This window comes from Littorina saxatilis, linkage group LG10 (genome assembly GCF_037325665.1).
Source record: "Littorina saxatilis isolate snail1 linkage group LG10, US_GU_Lsax_2.0, whole genome shotgun sequence".
NCBI classification, from domain to species: Eukaryota; Metazoa; Mollusca; class Gastropoda; order Littorinimorpha; family Littorinidae; genus Littorina; species Littorina saxatilis.
Window position 1 is genome coordinate 18,905,800 of NC_090254.1, and position 24,538 is coordinate 18,930,337.

General features: G+C 44.4%; 1 protein-coding gene across 2 annotated transcripts in view; it reads right to left on the minus strand.

Annotated features, from left to right (window-relative positions):
• The window catches only part of LOC138978344 (beta-mannosidase-like), a 50,242-nt gene that overhangs the window by 15,049 nt on the left and 10,655 nt on the right, over positions 1-24,538 (minus strand). Inside the window, exons 3-10 of one of the 2 annotated variants that reach the window (XM_070351057.1) lie at positions 20,674-20,822; positions 18,843-19,042; positions 18,018-18,085; positions 17,398-17,573; positions 11,539-11,707; positions 10,650-10,816; positions 8,992-9,129; positions 4,400-4,479 (exon numbers count right to left, since the gene is read on the minus strand). In XM_070351057.1, coding sequence (XP_070207158.1) covers positions 4,400-4,479; positions 8,992-9,129; positions 10,650-10,816; positions 11,539-11,707; positions 17,398-17,573; positions 18,018-18,085; positions 18,843-19,042; positions 20,674-20,822 — 1,147 coding nt within the window. Of the gene's footprint in view, positions 1-4,399; positions 4,480-8,428; positions 8,503-8,991; positions 9,130-10,649; positions 10,817-11,538; positions 11,708-17,397; positions 17,574-18,017; positions 18,086-18,842; positions 19,043-20,673; positions 20,823-24,538 lie in introns of both variants that reach the window. The other variant, XM_070351058.1, reaches the window with a different exon arrangement.

The window sequence follows — 24,538 nt, forward strand, 5'->3', positions numbered from 1 at the left end:
GTGCCCCACTGCGGGAGAGTCAGCCATAATGACTTGACAAAAAAGCACAAACGTAAGTCGAAAATAAGGCAAACAACGTAAGTAGAAAACACGGACTGAAAATTCCGTAAACAAAACGAACGTTCGCAACAAGAAAAACCAAGCTTGCAAAACAAAATACAGAAACAAGCGCCGGTTACATGCCAAACAACGAAAACGACAGCAAGCTGACGAAATACAAATGGCGGCAACAGCAACAGTTACTGATAACTAAGTCCGAGGGACGAAATATCAGCAACAACAACACAAGAACAGCTGTAAACAAACAAGAACGGGCTCACCAAAGCTGGCGCCCGCACGGGAGCACGACAGGTTAACGCGGCTGGTAGGCGAGAGCTCACACAAGTCAGCCGCTGTCTAGCGAAAATTCAGAGCACCCTCATGTTAGGCCGCTGAAAAGACGAATGATGGGCCATGTGGTGGCAGACGGGAAGTAGCCATATGGGAGGTAACTCCCGGGGAACCTGCCCATTACCATGGCTATTTCAGCCTTTTTTGGAGTGGGTTGCTTCCCTTAAATGTTTTTGATGGGTTAGCGTTTTCAGTACCTAGCATGTGAGTCTGTGACAATGCTATATGTGATTCGGAGTAAGAATATGTAATTCAATCCCCCTTTAAAGGCTGCCATATAGCCTACGTAGCGTTCATATTGTTTACATGTGCCAATAATGTTATAAAACTGTACCTAAGGGGATATAATAACGATTGGCTGTAGCTTTTGAACACAGAAAAAATTATTTCAGTATTGCAAAGTGGTGTTGATAGTGTCGAATGTAAACAGAACAGTCTCAAAGTGAAAGTGGATGTTTTCCGGAAATTGCGAAGTTAACAAGAATACAGAAAAGCGCGCTTTCCTGCTTAGCACAATACGCTACCGCGCTAATCTGGCGTGTCAATATCACAACGTTTTGCACGTGGAAGGTGAGAGCCGGATTTCCTTCACACGGGGATTGACGAAGCTGTACTGTCTGTGTTGACGGTCTAAAAATAGCCCAAGTCCTGGAGAACTGTTGCTAAACATAGCAATAAAGAATTAATTATTTCTCGTAATTGGTAAGGACTTCAAACCTAAAACTTTGCAGGAAGCTTAATTTATACATCCCCGCAACGATGGGAAAAGCCCTGGAAGTAATGAAACTAATTAAATAGGACTATATGTCAGCCTTTAAAGACCTAACAAAATAAAATCGGGTCTTAACAAAAACAAGGTCTTAAAATGGGGGTAATTTTACAGAGGTTTATGAACTTTGTTTGTTTGTTTGTTTATTTGTTGCTTACCGTCCAGCCGACTACGCAGAGCCATATCAGGACGAGGAAGGGGGGGATGAAGGGGGCCACTTGTCAAGCGATTCCTGTTTACAAATGCACTAACCCATTACTTGTGTCCCAGCAGGCTTTAGTAAAACTAAATTAATACCTACTGGAAGATTACCAGTTTCCAGTATGTTAAAATAGGCTTAACCTATCTACTGCTGGACTTACATCAGAACACTAACAGATTAAACTATACATGAATCGCGAGACAAGCGGCAAGAGAAGAGATTTTTGGAAAAAATACAGGTGAATGAGCAAGAAGGCAGAAAAAAGAAAAGAATTCATGAAGAAAAAGAGAGCATGACAGGAAAGAGGAACAAAAAAACTATCTAACAGCAAACTAGAAAGCTCCTGCGGTTCCAAAAACAGGAGGGGCCTTTAATTTCATAACCGCAGTGCCCCACTGCGGGAAGGTTTATGAACTAAGAAAACAAGGTCTTAAAATGGGGTTCCACTGTAGTTGCAAAGCAGACGACTCTAAAATGCTACAGTACACCCCCCTTTCCAGACCTCCAAACATCTGATAAAATCAGGTCTTTGTAAAATCAGGTCTTAACAAAAATCTGATAAAATCAGGTCTTTATAAAATCAGGTCTTAACAAAAATCTGATAAAATCAGGTCTTTATAAAATCAGGTCTTAACAAAAATCTGATAAAATCAGGTCTTAACAAAAAAGCTGGTCTGTCAACAAGCCACCAAACATCTTATGATGTCATAGCAGCAGACTCTGACTGAGCCATGCAATACCTTGAAGAAACATCCTCGTATACAAACAAATAATATTTCCTTGGACAAAGATACATACAGCTTTCCTGATTCCAAGTTACATACATGTACAAATATCCATCAACTGTCTTCATGTAATTCTCTTTTGCACTAGAGGTATAGTCTTTTTTTAAACCTGCCATAATATGAAATAGGTTGTAATTTTTCACAACTGTGGAACTCGATTTTCAAATTCAAAGTATTTATACACTAGTGCCTTAATATAAAAAGTAACTAATTGAATCTCCATGTCAGCCTTATGACTGCAGCATAATACTCATTAAGTTAGTTAAGTTGTAGTTAGCTGTTGCTTTTTGGGTCCAGCGGACCATTTAGGCCAAATCAGGACCCCATAATACTCAAGGAATATGTATTACCTGCATCACACATACAGAACAACCTAACAAGACAGCGCATGAAGGAATATGTATTACCTGCATCATACATACAGAACAACCTAACAAGACAGCGCATGAAGGAAAAAATACTTAATTTTGAAAAATAAACGGAAGAAAGATAAACAGGATGACACAGTTGACAGCAGTTACAGACACAGTTGTACAAGCACAGCATACCAACCTTGGGAAGATATAATTTTTGTAAGAGTTTGTCATTCAAAATGGAAGATAAAGCAACAGAGGAAAAAGACAAGTGTACAGGAACAAAAAGAAACGCAGGTTGCAAATGAAACTCATGTACAGTGGAATCCCTTTTTAACACCTGCACAAATCTGGGAAAATAAGGGGGGGGGGGGGGGGGGGGGGGTTCCACTGTATCATAATATTAATAACATGCAAGAGTATACCTCCACCACAAAGCACCTTTGACAATGAATGCAAAACCAAAGAACTCCGGCATGTAAACAAAAACGCATGTCAGTGCGTTAAGCAGAAACATTTGCTCTTACTGTTAGTACACAAAAGCCGCTCATGCAGACACTTAAAGCAATTAATGCAAAACCAAAGACTCTCCTGTAAACAAAAACACATGTACACTACATTGGGGTGTGCACGTTAAAGATCCCACGATTGACAAAAGGGTTTTTCCTGGCATAATTGTATAGGCATAGATAAAAATGTCCACCAAAATACCCGTGTGACAATGGAATAATAGGCCGTGAAAAGTAGGATATGCGCCGAAATGGCTGCGATCTGCTGGCCGATGTGAATGCGTGATGTATTGTGTAAAAAAATTCCATCTCACACGGCAAAAATAAATCCCTGCGCCTTGAATATGTGCGCGATATAAATTGCATAAAATAAAAAATAAAATAAAAAAATAAATCCCTGCGCTTAGAACTGTACCCACGGAATACGCGCGATATAAGCCTCATATTGATTGATTGATTGACTGCAGGACCTCACGTACGTGTATTCAGCAGAAACATTTGCTTCAACTGTTATATATACCGTAAAAGTCGACCTATAAGACGCACCTGGGTATAAGCCGCACCCCCCGATTTTTAAAAAAAAATCAGAAAAATCCATACACAAGCCGCTCCGGCATACAAGCCGCGCCTAGAAGCAAAGTTCAAGTCAAGAAACATCGAAAGTCAACGAAAAAAAACCACACACACACAAAAACGAACCGGCTAACTTGTCAGTTTTGCACTTTACTTTCAGCATCAGATGTTGAGTGATTCACAGAACTCTGGACTATCAAACTGTCCTCTCGTCCTGCACACAGCACCTGTAGTTAGTTCTGTAAATCACTCAACATCTGATGCTGAAAATCCGCTGAAGTCGGACTCCTCAGTGTCGGAGATGAACAAGTTCAGAATGGCTTCTGGCACAGAGTCACCGGAAGTGTCATTCTCGGCCCCACTGTCAGTGGCTGTCGTGTTGTCTGTCGCGTCGTCTGCTCCAGTGATGATCTCAAACTTCCGGAAAGAAGGTGAGTGAGTGAATTGAGGTAAACACAGCTGATTCAAGGCCATTACACAACGGCGATCCAACTTTCGGAAACTAGGTCACTGAGCGAAGTCGGATACACGCCACTGATTTAGAAAAAGTCATTCATAAGCCGCACCGCCTTATAAGCCGCAGGGGTCCATTTAGGAAAAAAAAGTCGCGGCTTATAGGTCGACTTTTACGGTATATATATAGCACACAAATGCCGCTCATGCTGCGACATATAAAGCAATTATTGCAAAACCGAAGACTCCCCTCTACCCAAAAATACCTTTTAGACCACGTGTCAGTGTATGAAGCAGAAACATATATACTCTCACTGTTAGTACACAAAAAGCCGCTCATGCTGACACTTAAAGTTTTATCTCACCAGTTTCCTCTCAACGCTTTTTCATTTTCATTACTTCCAGCCCAAAGCAAAATAGACGGGCGATGCATCAGTCGTCTGACCTGAAAAAGTTGCAAAAGCATGACCATAAAACAATTTCTTCTTCTTCTTCTGCGTTCATTGGCTGAAACTCCCACGTACACTCATGTTTTTTGCACCAGTGGGTGGCCGAGTGGTAACGCACTTGCGCTCGGAAGCGAGAGGTTGCGAGTTCGACCCTGGGTCAGGGTGTTAGCAATTTTCTCCCCCCTTTCCTAACCTTGGTGGTGGGTTCAAGTGCTAGTCTTTTGGATGAGACGAAAAATCGAGGTCCCTTCGTGTACACTACATTGGGGTGTGCACGTTAAAGATCCCACGATTGACAAAAGGGTCTTTCCTGGCAAAATTGTATAGGCATAGATAAAAATGTCCACCAAAATACCCGTGTGACTTGGAATAATAGGCCGTGAAAAGTAGGATATGCGCCGAAATGGCTGCGATCTGCTGGCCAATGTGAATGCGTGATGTATTGTGTAAAAAAAATTCCATCTCACACGGCATAAATAAATCCCTGCGCCTTGAATATGTGCGCGATATAAATTGCATAAAAAAAAGTTTAAAAAAAAATCCCTGCGCTTAGAACTGTACCCACGGAATACGTGCGATATAAGCCTCATATTGATTGATTGATTGATCGAATGTATATAATAATAATAATAATAATAATAATAAATGAGCATTTATATAGCGCAACATCATAACTTTACAATTATGCTCTTTGCGCTTGACATATTTAAAATTAAAACACAGTTATACAAGCATTTACATCTACATTCATAGTCAACAATGCTTAATTAAAAGCATACACCATCAAACATACATTACAAAACATTCTGCCACTAACTAAGTGATAAAAACATGAATAAAATAGGAAGTGAAAACAAGGAAATACCAGCTGAATACCCTTAATCAAACAGAACATGTTATCAACAATTCTGAAAACAGCCCTTGATGTTTATATACATTATCACATTATCACTAAAACAACAAATACACTAAAAAAAGTGACTATATGTAGCCTACTGATGGACTGAGAAAAACAAAATCAGGGGTTGTATTTCTTGAAGAGGTGTGTTTTAAGTGCTCGTTTGAATGCTTTGGGTGACTGAGAGTGGCGGATGTGAAAGGGGAGAGAATTCCATTGTGTGGGTGCACAGAAAGTGAAAGTGCGTTGTCCGTATGTTTTGGTTTTGGTGCGTGGAATGGTAAGGATGCGACAGTCGGAAGAGGCACGGAGTTGTCTTGCTGGAGAATAGACGGTGAGGAGTTCAGAGAAGTAAGCAGGAGACGAGCCAGAAAAGAAGTTAAAGCAGAGGGTGGACAGTTTGTAGTCAATGCGGGCTTGAATAGGTAACAAGTGCAGTGTGCGAAGGAGTGGTGTTGCGTGATCTCGTTTTCGTGCTTTGAGAATGAGGCGTGCTGCCGAGTTTTGGAATTTTTGTAGTTTATGCAGGAGGTACAGAGGACAGCCAGAGAGAAGAGAGTTGCAATAGTCAAGTTTAGAAAGAACAAAGGCACAGACAAGAGTATTAGTTGTTTGAGAGGAGAGTGTGTGGCGAATGGTGCTGATCTTACTAAGCTCAAAATAAGCTGCTCTACAGACTAATATGACCGTATTAGAATTTTTGTGGGGTCACCCTGTAGTCTAGAAAAGCAGTCACAAAGTTCAGGAAAGAATGTACATTACAATTGCCACACCTAATAACGGCTCATAATCCAAAAGTTCTATCAAAGAAAACAAACAAACAAACAACAACAAAACAAACAAACAAACAACCCAACATAACTGCATCTCAAAAGTCATGGGGCCTATAGGAAAGTGTTCATCAACATGTGAAGAGGGTCAGGATGATGGGGGGTATTGACTCTATCAACATGTGAAGAGGGTCAGGATGATGGGGGGTATTGACTCTATCAACATGTGAAGAGGGTCAGGATGATGGGGGTATTGACTCTATCAACATGTGAAGTGGGTCAGGATGATGGGGAGTATTGACTCTATCAACATGTGAAGTGAAGAGGGTCAGGATGATGGGGGGTATTGACTCTATCAACATGTGAAGAGGGTCAGGATGATGGGGGGTATTGACTCTATCAACATGTGAAGAGGGTCAGGATGATGGGGGGTATTGACTCTATCAACATGTGAAGTGAGGGTCAGGATGATGGGGTATTGACTCTATCAACATGTGAAGTGAGGAGGGTCAGGATGATGGGGGGTATTGACTCTATCAACATGTGAAGTGAAGAGGGTCAGGATGATGGGGGGTATTGACTCTATCAACATGTGAAGTGAAGAGGGTCAGGATGATGGAGGGGGTATTGACTCTATCAACATGTGAAGTTAAGAGGGTCAGGATGATGGGGGGTATTGACTCTATCAACATGTGAAGTTAAGAGGGTCAGGATGATGGGGGGTATTGACTCTATCAACATGTGAAGTTAAGAGGGTCAGGATGATGGGGGGTATTGACTCTATCAACATGTGAAGTTAAGAGGGTCAGGATGATGGGGGGTATTGACTCTATCAACATGTGAAGTGAAGAGGGTCAGGATGATGGGGGGTATTGACTCTATCAACATGTGAAGTAAAGAGGGTCAGGATGATGGGGGGTATTGACTCTATCAACATGTGAAGTGAGGAGGGTCAGGATGATGGGGGGTATTGACTCTATCAACATGTGAAGTGTAGAGGGTCAGGATGATGGGGGGTATTGACTCTATCAACATGTGAAGTGTAGAGGGTCAGGATGATGGGGGGTATTGACTCTATCAACTTGTGAAGTGAAGAGGGTCAGGATGATGGGGGGTATTGACTTTATCAACATGTGAAGTGAGGAGGGTCAGGATGATGGGGGGTATTGACTCTATCAACATGTGAAGTGAAGAGGGTCAGGATGATGGGGGGTATTGACTCTATCAACATGTGAAGAGGGTCAGGATGATGGGGGTATTGACTTTATCAACATGTGAAGTGAGGAGGGTCAGGATGATGGGGGTATTGACTTTATCAACATGTGAAGTGAGGAGGGTCAGGATGATGGGGGGTATTGACTCTATCAACATGTGAAGAGGGTCAGGATGATGGGGGGTATTGACTCTATCAACATGTGAACTGAAGAGGGTCAGGATGATGGGGGGTATTGACTCTATCAACATGTGAAGTGAGGAGGGTCAGGATGATGGGGGGTATTGACTCTATCAACATGTGAAGTGAGGGTCAGGATGATGGGGGGTATTGACTCTATCAACATGTGAAGAGGGTCAGGATGATGGGGGGTGTTGACTCTATCAACATGTGAAGTGAAGAGGGTCAGGATGATGGGGGGGTATTGACTCTATCAACATGTGAAGTGAAGAGGGTCAGGATGATGGGGGGTATTGACTCTATCAACATGTGAAGTGAGGAGGGTCAGGATGATGGGGGGTATTGACTCTATCAACATGTGAAGTGAGGGTCAGGATGATGGGGGGTATTGACTCTATCAACATGTGAAGAGGGTCAGGATGATTGGGGTATTGACTCTACAGTGGTCTTTTAAGACCTTCAAAAATATGAGAAAATCTGATCTTAAAAAGGAGGGAGTCTTAAAATGGGGATAATTTGACAGAGGTTAAGAACAGAAAGTCTGAGAAAACAAGGTCTTAAATTGGAGGGAGTCTTAAATTGGGGGGTCTTAAAAGGGGGGTTCCACTGTATCAACATATATATGTGCAGATGGTAGTGCAGGCAGGAAAGATGGCGGTTTTGGTGGATGACACTGGATGACACTGGATGACACTGGATGACACTGGATGGGCTTTGCCATGTAGAATAATTATAAAATCTCAACAACAACAACAAATAGAAGCAGCAGCAGCAACATCCACAAAACAGCTAGGAGAAATCTTGGGCTTCTTGGATAGAAACGACGGCAGCTGCATTGAAGCGACAACCATGACTCATTTTGCTCATGAGCTGAAAGTTCTCACCAAGGTAACACCATTGAATTTTCATTGTTTCCCGTCCACACCAAGATGGAGGGGCGATGGACGAGCCTTCTCACCTGCAACGTCAGGTATCATGAGATACACGTGGTGCTTGCCATGGTGAGTGAACATATCTTGACGAATTGATTTCTTTAACTGCTACTGGTTGCATCTACAAAATTAATTCACCAACCAATGCCAACTGTGCGGTGTGTGTGTGTGTGTGTGTGTGTGTGTGTGTGTGTGTGTGTGTGTGTGTGTGTGTGTGTGAGTGTGTGTGTGTGTGTGTGTGTGTGTGTGTGTGTGTGTGTGTGTGTGTGTGTGTGTGTGTGTGTGTGTGTGTGTGTGTGTGTGTGTGTGTGTGTGTTACGTGTGTGTGTGTGTGTGTGTGTGTGTGTGTGTGGTATGTCTATCTGTCCGCATTTGTGCATGTGTGTATATGTTATGTACTGCAAGCATGTCTTTTCACACATTGGCATAATCTTTTGAGTACTGTGTGAGTGTATCACAGAGATACATACAGCCCTCTGTTTGTTATGCACTTTCTAACATGCTGCAAGACTCACCTGGTATGTAACCTCCTCAGTGACGGTGTCCAGGAAGGGCTGGTGTGTGGAGTAGAGAGCCACGGAGAACATGAGGTCCTGCCAGATCAGGATTCCCAGCTCGTCTGTCAGGTCATAGAAATCCTCAGATTCAAACACCTGTGGAATAGAGTTTTAAGGTCAGGACATAATTTTGTAATCCTGCATGCCTGAGAGAGATCACCGTGTCATAACTAAACCATGTCCTCACACGCGTGTATATCATGTAAATATCGCAGGTCTGTGACTTGTTTTTGATTTGTGTTCTGCTGCAGCCTTACACCCCTCCCCCTCATGGCGTTCATGTGATCGTCGACAGCAGACTGCAGTAACAACCTACCCCTCCTCCCCTCACCCTCATGGCGTTCATGTGATCGTCGACAGCAGACTGCAGTAACAACCTACCCCTCCTCCCCTCACCCTCATGGCGTTCATGTGATCGTCGACAGCAGACTGCAGTAACAACCTACCCCTCCTCCCCACACTCTCATGGCGTTCATGTGATCGTCGACAGCAGACTGCAGTAACAACCTACCCCTCCCCCCCTGACCCTCATGGCGTTCATGTGATCGTCGACAGCAGACTGCAGTAACAACCTACCCCTCCTCCCCACACTCTCATGACGTTCATGTGATCGTCGACAGCAGACTGCAGTAACAACCTACCCCTCCCCCCCTCACCCACATGGCGTTCATGTGATCGTCGACAGCAGACTGCAGTAACAAACTACCCCTCCTCCCCTCACCCTCATGGCGTTCATGTGATCGTCGACAGCAGACTGCAGTAACAACCTACCCCTCCCCCCCTCACCCTCATGGCGTTCATGTGATCGTCGACAGCAGACTGCAGTAACAACCTACCCCTCCCCCCCTCACCCTCATGGCGTTCATGTGATCGTCGACAGCCGACTGCAGTAACAAACTACCCCTCCTCCCCTCACCCTCATGGCGTTCATGTGATCGTCGACAGCAGACTGCAGTAACAACCTACCCCTCCTCCCCTCACCCTCATGGCGTTCATGTGATCGTCGACAGCAGACTGCAGTAACAACCTACCCCTCCTCCCCTGACCCTCATGGCGTTCATGTGATCGTCGACAGCAGACTGCAGTAACAACCTACCCCTCCTCCCCTCACCCTCATGGCGTTCATGTGATCGTCGACAGCAGACTGCAGTAACAACCTACCCCTCCTCCCCTCACCCTCATGGCGTTCATGTGATCGTCGACAGCAGACTGCAGTAACAAACTACCCCTCCTCCCCACACCCTCATGGCGTTCATGTGATCGTCGACAGCAGACTGCAGTAACAACCTACCCCTCCTCCCCTCACCCTCATGGCGTTCATGTGATCGTCGACAGCAGACTGCAGTAACAACCTACCCCTCCCCCCCTCACCCTCATGGCGTTCATGTGATCGTCGACAGCAGACTGCAGTAACAACCTACCCCTCCCCCCCTCACCCTCATGGCGTTCATGTGATCGTCGACAGCAGACTGCAGTAACAACCTACCCCTCCCCCCCTCACCCTCATGGCGTTCATGTGATCGTCGACAGCAGACTGCGGTAACAACCTACCCCTCCTCCCCTCACCCTCATGGCGTTCATGTGATCGTCGACAGCAGACTGCAGTAACAACCTACCCCTCCTCCCCACACTCTCATGGCGTTCATGTGAGTGTCAACAGCAGACTGCAGCAACAAGCGGAGACGGTCCTTGGTGATACGCTCCTGAAAACTGTCGGCTGGAATCCAGTTGGACCCCTTCATGAAAATGGGGAATCCGTTGACCTTGAAGTAGAATGTCAGACCTGGATCAGAGAACCATAAGACAATCTGGACATGTTCTTGCAAAAAGTAAAAAAAAATTGATCCAAGTACCTTGGGGTAAAAGCAACAAATATTTGCACAATAGAATTATACAGAAACGAAGAAGCAGCTCATTGGAATATGTTTTTTACATTTTTGACTAAAATATGACATTCTGCACAGATGTCGACAGTCAATGTTCAACTCAACAGCACATATTTTGGTAAAAAATACAAAAAAACATTATGTATTAATTCCTTTTTTTTAGTAAGAATTCTTGATATGTTTGACAACTGAACCCACACACAACACACTTGTCAGGTTTTGGCCAGCCGTCTAAATAGAGTCGGTCTCCGACGTCACATAGCTGGCTCAAAGAAAGGAAGTCAACACATTTAACCTTAATAATCTAAAAATAATAATAATGAGGATATTTATTTGGCGTTAATCCTAAAATAGTTCTAAGGGCCGCACAAAAACATACATAAATACATTATTCTGTACATAATTCCAAATCAAATAATAATACACATTGAAATACATGTATACTTAATACACTTTACAAAGCTTTAACCCACATAATGCCAAGTCAAATAATTATACACATCGAAATAAACTTATACACTTTACAAAGTTTTAACCCACATAATGCCAAGTCAAATAATCATACACATCGAAATAAACTAATGCAATTTACAAAGTTTGACAAAGTTAATGATCTGACCTTGTTGAGGGAGGGCAGACACGGGGTCCTGTACCAGCTCTATCGTTCGGAATCCAATGCGACGCCGCTGTGACGTCACTTCCCCATTAGCGGCAGTGAAGACAAAATAAACGTTGTAGAGAGTCTGTTTTCCGTAGCCATTGGGCCACCACTGCTTCACTCCAGCGCTCTGAAATCATACAACAACAGGCCTGAAAGTGGCGAGTATTTAACTCGCCATGGCGAGTAGAAACATGTAACTGGCAAGTAGAAATGTTCATCTACTCGCCAAATGCGAGTAAAGTTGCTGAAACAAATTGTTGGTTTGACTAGTAAAGTTTGCTCTATTGCTAGGACATTTCCATGACCACTAGCTAAAGGCAAGTACAGTGGAACACCCATTTTAAGACTCCCTCCTTTTTAAGACCTTGTTTTCTCAGACCTTCTGTTCATTACCCCTGTCAATTCACCCCCATTTTAAGACTCCCTCCTTTTTAAGACCTTGTTTTCTCAGACTTTTGGAGGTCTGATAAGGGGGGGTTCACTGTGCACCATTTGTTGGACTTTCAGGGCTGAACAACCTATGAAAGATCATCCTGTCAAATATAAATACATAAATAAATAAAATGAAGACAAAGGGATGCTGTAAACAATTTGTGTTGAAAAACTGTTAAAGGTGCAAGAGACATGATTGACAATTTTCTTGTGCAAAAGCCATTGCGTTGTAACTAATAGTCCATATTCAGAACGGTTGGGCTGACTGTTCGTGATGTATGTGGAAGAATGTTACAGCTAGTCTGCTAAAACAGCCAATGAAACTGTGTCTGAAATGTCACCTGCACACAGTGTTACTATACAGCTCAAAAACTATACAGTCCACACACACATGTATGAGTAAATGTTACTCCCATTATCATGGTGCAAGATCCCTAACATGCACAAATATAGTCTGGCAGCAACAGCTAGCTACTTCTTCTGGCCAAACCAAGCACAATACAGTCTGGCAGCAACAGCTAGCTACTTCTTCTGGCCAAAACAAGCACAATACAGTCTGGCAGCAACAGCTAGCTACTTCTTCTGGCCAAAACAAGCACAATACAGTCTGGCAGCAACAGCTAGCTACTTCTTCTGGCCGAAACAAGCACAATACAGTCTGGCAGCAACAGCTAGCTACTTCTTCTGGCCGAAACAAGCACAATACAGTCTGGCAGCAACAGCTAGCTACTTCTTCTGGCCGAAACAAGCACAATACAGTCTGGCAGCAACAGCTAGCTACTTCTTCTGGCCGAAACAAGCACAATACAGTCTGGCAGCAACAGCTAGCTACTTCTTCTGGCCGAAACAAGCACAATACAGTCTGGCAGCAACAGCTAGCTACTTCCTCTGGCCGAAACAAGCACAATACAGTCTGGCAGCAACAGCTAGCTACTTCTTCTGGCCAAAACAAGCACAATACAGTCTGGCAGCAACAGCTAGCTACTTCTTCTGGCCAAAACAAGCACAATACAGTCTGGCAGCAACAGCTAGCTACTTCTTCTGGCCAAAACAAGCACAATACAGTCTGGCAGCAACAGCTAGCTACTTCTTCTGGCCAAAACAAGCACAATACAGTCTGGCAGCAACAGCTAGCTACTTCTTCTGGCCAAAACAAGCACAATACAGTCTGGCAGCAACAGCTAGCTACTTCTTCTGGCCGAAACAAGCATAATACAGTCTGGCAGCAACAGCTAGCTACTTCTTCTGGCCGAAACAAGCACAATACAGTCTGGCAGCAACAGCTAGCTACTTCTTCTGGCCGAAACAAGCACAATACAGTCTGGCAGCAACAGCTAGCTACTTCTTCTGGCCGAAACAAGCACAATACAGTCTGGCAGCAACAGCTAGCTACTTCTTCTGGCCGAAACAAGCACAATACAGTCTGGCAGCAACAGCTAGCTACTTCTTCTGGCCGAAACAAGCACAATACAGTCTGGCAGCAACAGCTAGCTACTTCTTCTGGCCGAAACAAGCACAATACAGTCTGGCAGCAACAGCTAGCTACTTCTTCTGGCCGAAACAAGCACAATACAGTCTGGCAGCAACAGCTAGCTACTTCTTCTGGCCGAAACAAGCACAATACAGTCTGGCAGCAACAGCTAGCTACTTCTTCTGGCCGAAACAAGCACAATACAGTCTGGCAGCAACAGCTAGCTACTTCTTCTGGCCGAAACAAGCACAATACAGTCTGGCAGCAACAGCTAGCTACTTCTTCTGGCCGAAACAAGCACAATACAGTCTGGCAGCAACAGCTAGCTACTTCTTCTGGCCGAAACAAGCACAATACAGTCTGGCAGCAACAGCTAGCTACTTCTTCTGGCCGAAACAAGCACAATACAGTCTGGCAGCAACAGCTAGCTACTTCTTCTGGCCGAAACAAGCACAATACAGTCTGGCAGCAACAGCTAGCTACTTCTTCTGGCCGAAACAAGCACAATACAGTCTGGCAGCAACAGCTAGCTACTTCTTCTGGCCGAAACAAGCACAATACAGTCTGGCAGCAACAGCTAGCTACTTCTTCTGGCCAAAACAAGCACAATACAGTCTGGCAGCAACAGCTAGCTACTTCTTCTGGCCGAAACAAGCACAATACAGTCTGGCAGCAACAGCTAGCTACTTCTTCTGGCCGAAACAAGCACAATACAGTCTGGCAGCAACAGCTAGCTACTTCTTCTGGCCAAAACAAGCACAATACAGTCTGGCAGCAACAGCTAGCTACTTCTTCTGGCCAAAACAAGCACAATACAGTCTGGCAGCAACAGCTAGCTACTTCTTCTGGCCGAAACAAGCACAATACAGTCTGGCAGCAACAGCTAGCTACTTCTTCTGGCCAAAACAAGCACAATACAGTCTGGCAGCAACAGCTAGCTACTTCTTCTGGCCAAAACAAGCACAATACAGTCTGGCAGCAACAGCTAGCTACTTCTTCTGGCCGAAACAAGCACAATACAGTCTGGCAGCAACAGCTAGCTACTTCTTCTGGCCAAAACAAGCACAATACAGTCTGGCAGCAACAGCTAGCTACTTCTTCTGGCCGAAACAAGCACAATACAGTCTGGCAGCAACAGCTAGCTACTTCTTCTGGCCAAAACAAGCACAATACAGTCTGGCAGCAACAGCTAGCTACTTCTTCTGGCCGAAACAAGCACAATACAGTCTGGCAGCAACAGCTAGCTACTTCTTCTGGCCAAAACAAGCACAATACAGTCTGGCAGCAACAGCTAGCTACTTCTTCTGGCCGAAACAAGCACAATACAGTCTGGCAGCAACAGCTAGCTACTTCTTCTGGCCGAAACAAGCACAATACAGTCTGGCAGCAACAGCTAGCTACTTCTTCTGGCCGAAACAAGCACAATACAGTCTGGCAGCAACAGCTAGCTACTTCTTCTGGCCGAAACAAGCACAATACAGTCTGGCAGCAACAGCTAGCTACTTCTTCTGGCCGAAACAAGCACAATACAGTCTGGCAGCAACAGCTAGCTACTTCTTCTGGCCGAAACAAGCACAATACAGTCTGGCAGCAACAGCTAGCTACTTCTTCTGGCCGAAACAAGCACAATACAGTCTGGCAGCAACAGCTAGCTACTTCTTCTGGCCAAAACAAGCACAATACAGTCTGGCAGCAACAGCTAGCTACTTCTTCTGGCCGAAACAAGCACAATACAGTCTGGCAGCAACAGCTAGCTACTTCTTCTGGCCAAAACAAGCACAATACAGTCTGGCAGCAACAGCTAGCTACTTCTTCTGGCCAAAACAAGCACAATACAGTCTGGCAGCAACAGCTAGCTACTTCTTCTGGCCAAAACAAGCACAATACAGTCTGGCAGCAACAGCTAGCTACTTCTTCTGGCCGAAACAAGCACAATACAGTCTGGCAGCAACAGCTAGCTACTTCTTCTGGCCAAAACAAGCACAATACAGTCTGGCAGCAACAGCTAGCTACTTCTTCTGGCCAAAACAAGCACAATACAGTCTGGCAGCAACAGCTAGCTACTTCTTCTGGCCGAAACAAGCACAATACAGTCTGGCAGCAACAGCTAGCTACTTCTTCTGGCCAAAACAAGCACAATACAGTCTGGCAGCAACAGCTAGCTACTTCTTCTGGCCGAAACAAGCACAATACAGTCTGGCAGCAACAGCTAGCTACTTCTTCTGGCCAAAACAAGCACAATACAGTCTGGCAGCAACAGCTAGCTACTTCTTCTGGCCGAAACAAGCACAATACAGTCTGGCAGCAACAGCTAGCTACTTCTTCTGGCCAAAACAAGCACAATACAGTCTGGCAGCAACAGCTAGCTACTTCTTCTGGCCGAAACAAGCACAATACAGTCTGGCAGCAACAGCTAGCTACTTCTTCTGGCCAAAACAAGCACAATACAGTCTGGCAGCAACAGCTAGCTACTTCTTCTGGCCGAAACAAGCACAATACAGTCTGGCAGCAACAGCTAGCTACTTCTTCTGGCCAAAACAAGCACAATACAGTCTGGCAGCAACAGCTAGCTACTTCTTCTGGCCGAAACAAGCACAATACAGTCTGGCAGCAACAGCTAGCTACTTCTTCTGGCCGAAACAAGCACAATACAGTCTGGCAGCAACAGCTAGCTACTTCTTCTGGCCGAAACAAGCACAATACAGTCTGGCAGCAACAGCTAGCTACTTCTTCTGGCCGAAACAAGCACAATACAGTCTGGCAGCAACAGCTAGCTACTTCTTCTGGCCGAAACAAGCACAATACAGTCTGGCAGCAACAGCTAGCTACTTCTTCTGGCCGAAACAAGCACAATACAGTCTGGCAGCAACAGCTAGCTACTTCTTCTGGCCGAAACAAGCACAATACAGTCTGGCAGCAACAGCTAGCTACTTCTTCTGGCCAAAACAAGCACAATACAGTCTGGCAGCAACAGCTAGCTACTTCCTCTGGCCGAAACAAGCACAATACAGTCTGGCAGCAACAGCTAGCTACTTCTTCTGGCCAAAACAAGCACAATACAGTCTGGCAGCAACAGCTAGCTACTTCTTCTGGCCAAAACAAGCACAATACAGTCTGGCAGCAACAGCTAGCTACTTCTTCTGGCCAAAACAAGCACAATACAGTCTGGCAGCAACAGCTAGCTACTTCTTCTGGCCGAAACAAGCACAATACAGTCTGGCAGCAACAGCTAGCTACTTCTTCTGGCCAAAACAAGCACAATACAGTCTGGCAGCAACAGCTAGCTACTTCTTCTGGCCAAAACAAGCACAATACAGTCTGGCAGCAACAGCTAGCTACTTCTTCTGGCCGAAACAAGCACAATACAGTCTGGCAGCAACAGCTAGCTACTTCTTCTGGCCAAAACAAGCACAATACAGTCTGGCAGCAACAGCTAGCTACTTCTTCTGGCCGAAACAAGCACAATACAGTCTGGCAGCAACAGCTAGCTACTTCTTCTGGCCAAACCAAGCACAATACAGTCTGGCAGCAACAGCTAGCTACTTCTTCTGGCCGAAACAAGCACAATACAGTCTGGCAGCAACAGCTAGCTACTTCTTCTGGCCAAAACAAGCACAATACAGTCTGGCAGCAACAGCTAGCTACTTCTTCTGGCCGAAACAAGCACAATACAGTCATGCACATGGCCTGTTAATGCGTCTCTGACAGGGATACAAACAGACATAGAGTGGAACCCCCCCCCCCCCCCACACACACACACACACACACTCTAAGACTCCCTCCTTTTAAAGACATGATTTTCTGAGATTTTTAGAGATCTTAAACAGGGGGTACCTCTGTGTTCACACTCTCACCCCCTAGCCCCTTTACACACCACAGTCATGCCCTCACATAACACACACACACACACTCACCTTTGGCACAGAGATATTGAAGGCAGTCATGTTACTGGCAGAGGTCAAGGTCACACTGTGCGTCTCTGCAATACTGGTTCCGTCCAGTTTGATCTGCAGCTGACCGGTCACAGGGCTGCGGCTGTTGACGTTGAAAAATGTCTTTGTTCTCAGCTCCCAGCCCTGGTCAATGGAGTCTGAAAGAAAATCACGATGAAAATAATTATGCATGTAAAACTCGATTTCAGAACTGCATCGTCTTTTAAAGGACACAAAACAACAGAAACACATACATTAACAAGAATGGAAGATGGAAGAGTTAAGTTTACAAACACACACACACAAACTTACATGTGCGTTTATATGTATGCGCTAATCCATTACAACATCGTAAGTGCAAAGACATCTGTAAACACACATACATGCACAAACACACCCACACCAGGGAACAACATACAAGATTAGAGCTGCAGACAAGCACACCCAAATGCAGTCATGCAAAACTACACACACACACACACACACACACACACACACACACACACACACACACACATAAACACACACACAAACAACAAAAGATTGGAGCTGCGCAGACAAGCAGACTCACAGTCACACAAAACTGGAAACTAAAAACAAACCTGGTGCAACTTCTACTGTTGCCATGTCTATGACAGCCGAGTCGAATGCTTTCAAATAGATTGGCTTCCTGGGAAATAGAAAAACAAAGCCATGTTCACTGACATTCACTGTCAGAACTCTATGACACATTAGGTAACAAGGGGTAAACATATCTACTGACATTCACTGTCAGAACTCTATGACACATTAGGTAACAAGGGGTAAACATATCTACTGACATTTGCTGTCAGAACTCTATGACACATTAGGTAACAAGAGGTAAACATATCTACACTATCAATGTTCATGTACATCTGTGGCCATATAACATCTTCAGTCATTATCACAGCAGCCTGCCCAGCAACAAATGTTTTTGACATCATTTAAGACATGATGAAAAGAAAAGCTCAAAATGGTGGAATGTTTAGTAATTGATCAGATCTATATATATATGTGCATACCTGTGTGTTCATGTAAATTAATTTTCCCATCTTTTCTAACTTTGACCTAAAAGTAAGGAATACATAAATAATAAATAATAAATTAATAAGTACCCAAAAATAAACGCAACACACACACACTCACAATCACAAATAATAAAGAAATAAAGAAATACGGTGGAACCCCCCTTTTAAGACCTCTTAAAATCTGAAAAATGTAGGTTATTAAAATGGGGGGTATTAAAAGGGGGATTCAACTGTAATCAATCAATTTTAAAAATTCTAAAATAATTTAAATAAAATAAATAATAAACAAACAAACAGATACATAAATAGATAAACAAACACATAGATAAACGGCAAATGCAACACAAACAAAACCAGACCATGTGTCTCCACACTGACCAGATACCCTGGGTGGGGAAGGAGGGTCCCCAGTCCCAGGAGAACGAGCACTGCTCTTTGCGGATGAAGTTGACGTGACACTCGCCGTGCTGCACAGGTAGGGTGCAGGTGGGGGGCACAGTGTACGGGTACGTGTCAGCCTGCTTCTTGGCAAAGTCCGTTGCCGACTGGAAGCTCAGCTGAATGGTGTTGTTTCCAGGCTAAACAACAGCAAAGCAGAAAAAAAGATAAAATCAAAAAACTAATAGACTGCTATTGTGTTAAGGCTCCAAATACCACCAGAATCAAAAACCAACAAATGTTAATTATTGGAACGTTTCTTCTTCTGTGTTCCTGTCACAAAGATGTGAGTAGGATATTTGTGAGGTGAAACACATCGTGATTTTAACTTCCCTAAAGATTGAATTGCGATGCGTAGGGGACAGGAGAAGCGTTATCACGGCCGGTTTCGTGTGTTGCACGAGGAAATAGCTTTAGCTTGACATGAGTTGTGTTTACAAGTTTGAAAAATATAGCTGCATGCTATGAACTGGGAACATTACAGCGCCTAAGATTTTCAACCAGGAACGTTGCAAGCGTGTGTCGGTCTTGTTCGGGGAACAAGCTCTCTTTCAAGAGTCGAGACGGGTCTCTTAAGGTAAATGATTTACTATGTTGTATATTATTGAAGCTTGAATACATAGCTGGAATGTAAATGGTAGTGTATGCAAAGTACACTAAATTCTAGTGTGAAGTTTTAAGAGAATTCTTGTTGTGATTGTATTACGGTTTTTGTTGGGAAATTCTTGAACATAAATGTTGTTACGCATTTATGTTATGTTTAAGACAGTGATGCTATGTATGGAAGTGTTATTAATGGATTAAGTGATTCATAGATTAAGTATAGCTTGGATATTGACTGTGGATGGAATGTGAGTATGGAGTGAACGAGAGTGATACATGACTGTTTAGAAAGAAGAGATGGTTTAAGAGAATGTTGTATTAAGACTTGGGTTAATTCTTTAAGAGTTTCCATGAGGAGTTTCCATGGAGTGTACGAGGGGCGGACCTCACACGGGAGAGCGCAGAACGATGGTGGCGAAAGAGACCACGTCGGCGCAGATGGCTGGACGAAGGAGTCTCCATCGTTACTGGTCATAGAGACGACGGTTCTTTTCGCTAATGGCGAAAGTGTTTCTCGGGAAGAAACGTGAAAGGTGCATGTTGGCATCTATAAGGAGAGTTTCTGGGAAAGCATCACCTACATGGATTCAGCGGCACAAGGATGTGTAAATGACGACATGCAGTGAGACGTGATACGAACTCGTGAGTGTCTGTCAACACCTTATCTTGTGCAGTAATCTATTATTGAGATAGTTTCTTTATATCATTTAATCACATGCGTTGAGTGATTGCGAAGATTGTGTGAACTGTGTGTTCGAGAGGTGGATTGGTATTGATGTATTGAAGTGAAGAATTGTGTTGTAATTTGTGAGGAATTAATAAGTCTGTATCCTCCCAAATTCTGTGTTTGAAGTGTGTAGTGCGAAGAGTGAAGAGTCAGTTTAATTAGATAGGGCAGAACACGAATACATAACAGTAACTCCTTTATTTGCACCATAATCCACTTCATGACAGTTCCCAAATTGGAACATTTCCTTTTTGACAAAACGAAAATCAGCCCATTGTTTTTACATTGACAATACTTGACTAAATGGAAATAAAATGGGCTTATTTCTGGGTGTTTTCCGAAAGTAACTTAGCTGAGCTGGGTTTGACTTACTGATACCTGTGATATTTGACTGGATGATTTAACTAGGATGGAAGGGACCTCTATTTCTGTTAGCCCTACCTTGACAAAAGGCTTGACGTCCAGGGTGTACTTGATGAACATGTTGTCCGTCCCCATAACTGCCCTGCCGTTGATGAAGACGGTGGACACCGTGTCTATCCCCTCTGCCACCAGCAGCACGGACTGGGACTGGGCCATCGCACTGCTCACTGCACACACACTCTCACGCATAAATTTTATTTTCTTTAATTTACTCTATAACAGTAGAACCCCCCTTTTAAGACCCCCAATTTAAGACTCGGACCTCCCTTTTAAGACTGTTTTCTCAGACTTTCTGTTCATGACCCGTGTAAAATTACCCCCATTTTAAGACTCCCTCCTTTTTAAGACCTGATTTTCTCAGATCTGTGTAGGTCTTAAAAGGGGGGTTCCACTGTATCTCAAATTCAGGTCGCTTCATCCCAGTGGAAAGCTAGCAGCAACAAAAGTTGCGCTACCCAGGTGTGTGCGCGTTTAGGTGTCAATATATTCAGCCACCTGCACGCATGGTGAAATGACCGAGGTCTTTTACGTACCACTGTGGTGACACGGGGGTGGGACATGGATACCATCTCTGAGTCTGCACATAAAGTTGACCCTTGTCCGTCCAGCCGGGATTCGAAACCTGTGATATTATGATCACAAGTACAGTGCTCTACCAACTGAGCTACCCGGCCCCCATCATATTCCACACATCATATTCCACACATCATATTCCACACATCATATTCCACACATCATATTCCACACATCATATTCCACACATCATATTCCACACATCATATTCCACACATCATATTCCACACATCATATTCCACACATCATATTCCACACATCATATTCCACACATCATATTCCACACATCATATTCCAAACATCATATTCCACACATCATATTCCACACATCATATTCCAAACATCATATTCCAAACATCATATTCCACACATCATATTCCACACATCATATTCCACACATCATATTCCACACATCATATTCCACACATCATATTCCAAACATCATATTCCACACATCATATTCCACACATCATATTCCACACATCATATTCCAAACATCATATTCCACACATCATATTCCACACATCATATTCCACACATCATATTCCACACATCATATTCCACACAGCGTTATAAATCCCAGTGCTGGGAAATTCAGTGGTAAGCTACATGTACTATCAGCAACAAGATTCACGCTACCTAGGTCAGGTGTATACATGTATCAGCAACAAGATTCACGCTACCTAGGTCAGGTGTATACATGTATCAGCAACAAGATTCACGCTACCTAGGTCAGGTGTACATGTATCAGCAACAAGATTCACGCTACCTAGGTCAGGTGTATACGTATTCAAGTGTGTCAGCCCCCTGATTCACGCTACCTAGGTCAGGTGTATACGTATTCAAGTGTGTCAGCCCCCTGATTCACGCTACCTAGGTCAGGTGTATACGTATTCAAGTGTGTCAGCCCCCTGATTCACGCTACCTAGGTCAGGTGTATACGTATTCAAGTGTGTCAGCCCCCTGCACTTGTGCCACAATGACCGAGGTCTTTAGTTACTCTTTATAGTGGTGACTTTAGGGTGGGACACACATACTGTATCTGAGTCACAACGACCGAGGTCTTTAGTTACTCTTTATAGTGGTGACTTTAGGGTGGGACACACATACTGTATCTGAGTCACACAGTAAACTTGACCCGTGCATGTCTGTTCCATCCTGGATTTGACCCCGTCACCCGAGGATCACAAGACCAGTGCTCTACCAACAGAGCGACCGACCCCCCTTCAATGCTAGATGCTACACAAATGCACACACATAGGTTGTCACGTACACCCAAACCAAAGCGCTAACAGCTTAACTGTCTCTGACCATGACACATAGGTTGTCACGTACACCCAAACCAAAGCGCTAACAGGTTGTCACGTACACCCAAACCAAAGCGCTAACAGCTTAACTGTCTCTGACCATGACACATAGGTTGTCACGTACACCCAAACCAAAGCGCTAACAGCTTAACTGTCTCTGACCATGACACATAGGTAAGTGTCACGTACACCCAAACCAAAGCGCTAACAGCTTAACTGTCTCTGACCATGACACATAGGTTGTCACGTACACCCAAACCAAAGCGCTAACAGCTTAACTGTCTCGGACCATCACACACAGGTTGTCACGTACACCCAAACCAAAGCGCTAACAGCTTAACTGTCTCTGACCATGACACATAGGTTGTCACGTACACCCAAACCAAAGCGCTAACAGGTTGTCACGTACACCCAAACCAAAGCGCTAACAGCTTAACTGTCTCTGACCATGACACATAGGTTGTCACGTACACCCAAACCAAAGCGCTAACAGGTTGTCACGTACACCCAAACCAAAGCGCTAACAGCTTAACTGTCTCTGACCATGACACATAGGTTGTCACGTACACCCAAACCAAAGCGCTAACAGGTTGTCACGTACACCCAAACCAAAGCGCTAACAGCTTAACTGTCTCTGACCATGACACATAGGTTGTCACGTACACCCAAACCAAAGCGCTAACAGGTTGTCACGTACACCCAAACCAAAGCGCTAACAGCTTAACTGTCTCTGACCATGACACATAGGTTGTCACGTACACCCAAACCAAAGCGCTAACAGCTTAACTGTCTCTGACCACACACATAGGTTGTCACGTACACCCAAACCAAAGCGCTAACAGCTTAACTGTCTCTGACCATGACACATAGGTTGTCACGTACACCCAAACCAAAGCGCTAACAGGTTGTCACGTACACCCAAACCAAAGCGCTAACAGCTTAACTGTCTCTGACCATGACACATAGGTTGTCACGTACACCCAAACCAAAGCGCTAACAGGTTGTCACGTACACCCAAACCAAAGCGCTAACAGCTTAACTGTCTCTGACCATGACACACAGGTTGTCACGTACACCCAAACCAAAGCGCTAACAGCTTAACTGTCTCTGACCATGACACACAGGTTGTCACGTACACCCAAACCAAAGCGCTAACAGCTTAACTGTCTCTGACCATGACACACAGGTTGTCACGTACACCCAAACCAAAGCGCTAACAGCTTAACTGTCTCTGACCATCAAACTATAAAGCAGAAGCAGAAGCTCTCATGCAGGCCGCCTCCTTCGTTCAGGACTCCGCAGACCCTTGCTACCAAGTTGTCTTCCTCTCAGACGCCCTTTCAGTCCTTCAGGCCCTAGAGAACGACAAACTCCCACAGCTGGCCAAAGCATTACAGATGGTCAGACAAACCAGAAGAGTTGTCCTCCAGTGGATACCAGCACACTGTGGGATACCAGGAAATGAAAGGGCAGATGAGCTGGCAAAAGAAGGAGCCGTGGAAGACCAACCTGAAAACAGTGTCAGCTTTAGTGAGCAGAAGACAATCATCAAGGCATTGATGAGGCCAAGGACAAACAGAGATGACTACCACACAATGTCCAGAGAGCAGCAAGTCAACCTCATCAGGCTGCGTACTGGCCACAACAAGCTCAATGCTCACATGAACCGAAAGTTCAAGCTGGCGCCATCACCAACCTGTGCCTGCGGTCAAGAGGACCAAACAGCGGAACACATCTTACAGCGATGTCCCTTACTAGATGAGGAACGAAAAGAAGTGTGGCCGTCACCAACTCCCTTGCAGACCAAACTATACGGCAGTCGACAGGAGTTGGAGAAAACGACAACATTTATCACCAGTGCTGGACTGATTGTGTAACCTCTGCGAACGCCAAGAAGAAGAAGAAGAAGAAGTCTCTGACCATGACACACAGGTTGTCACGTACACCCAAACCAAAGCGCTAACAGCTTAACTGTCTCTGACCATGACACACAGGTTGTCACG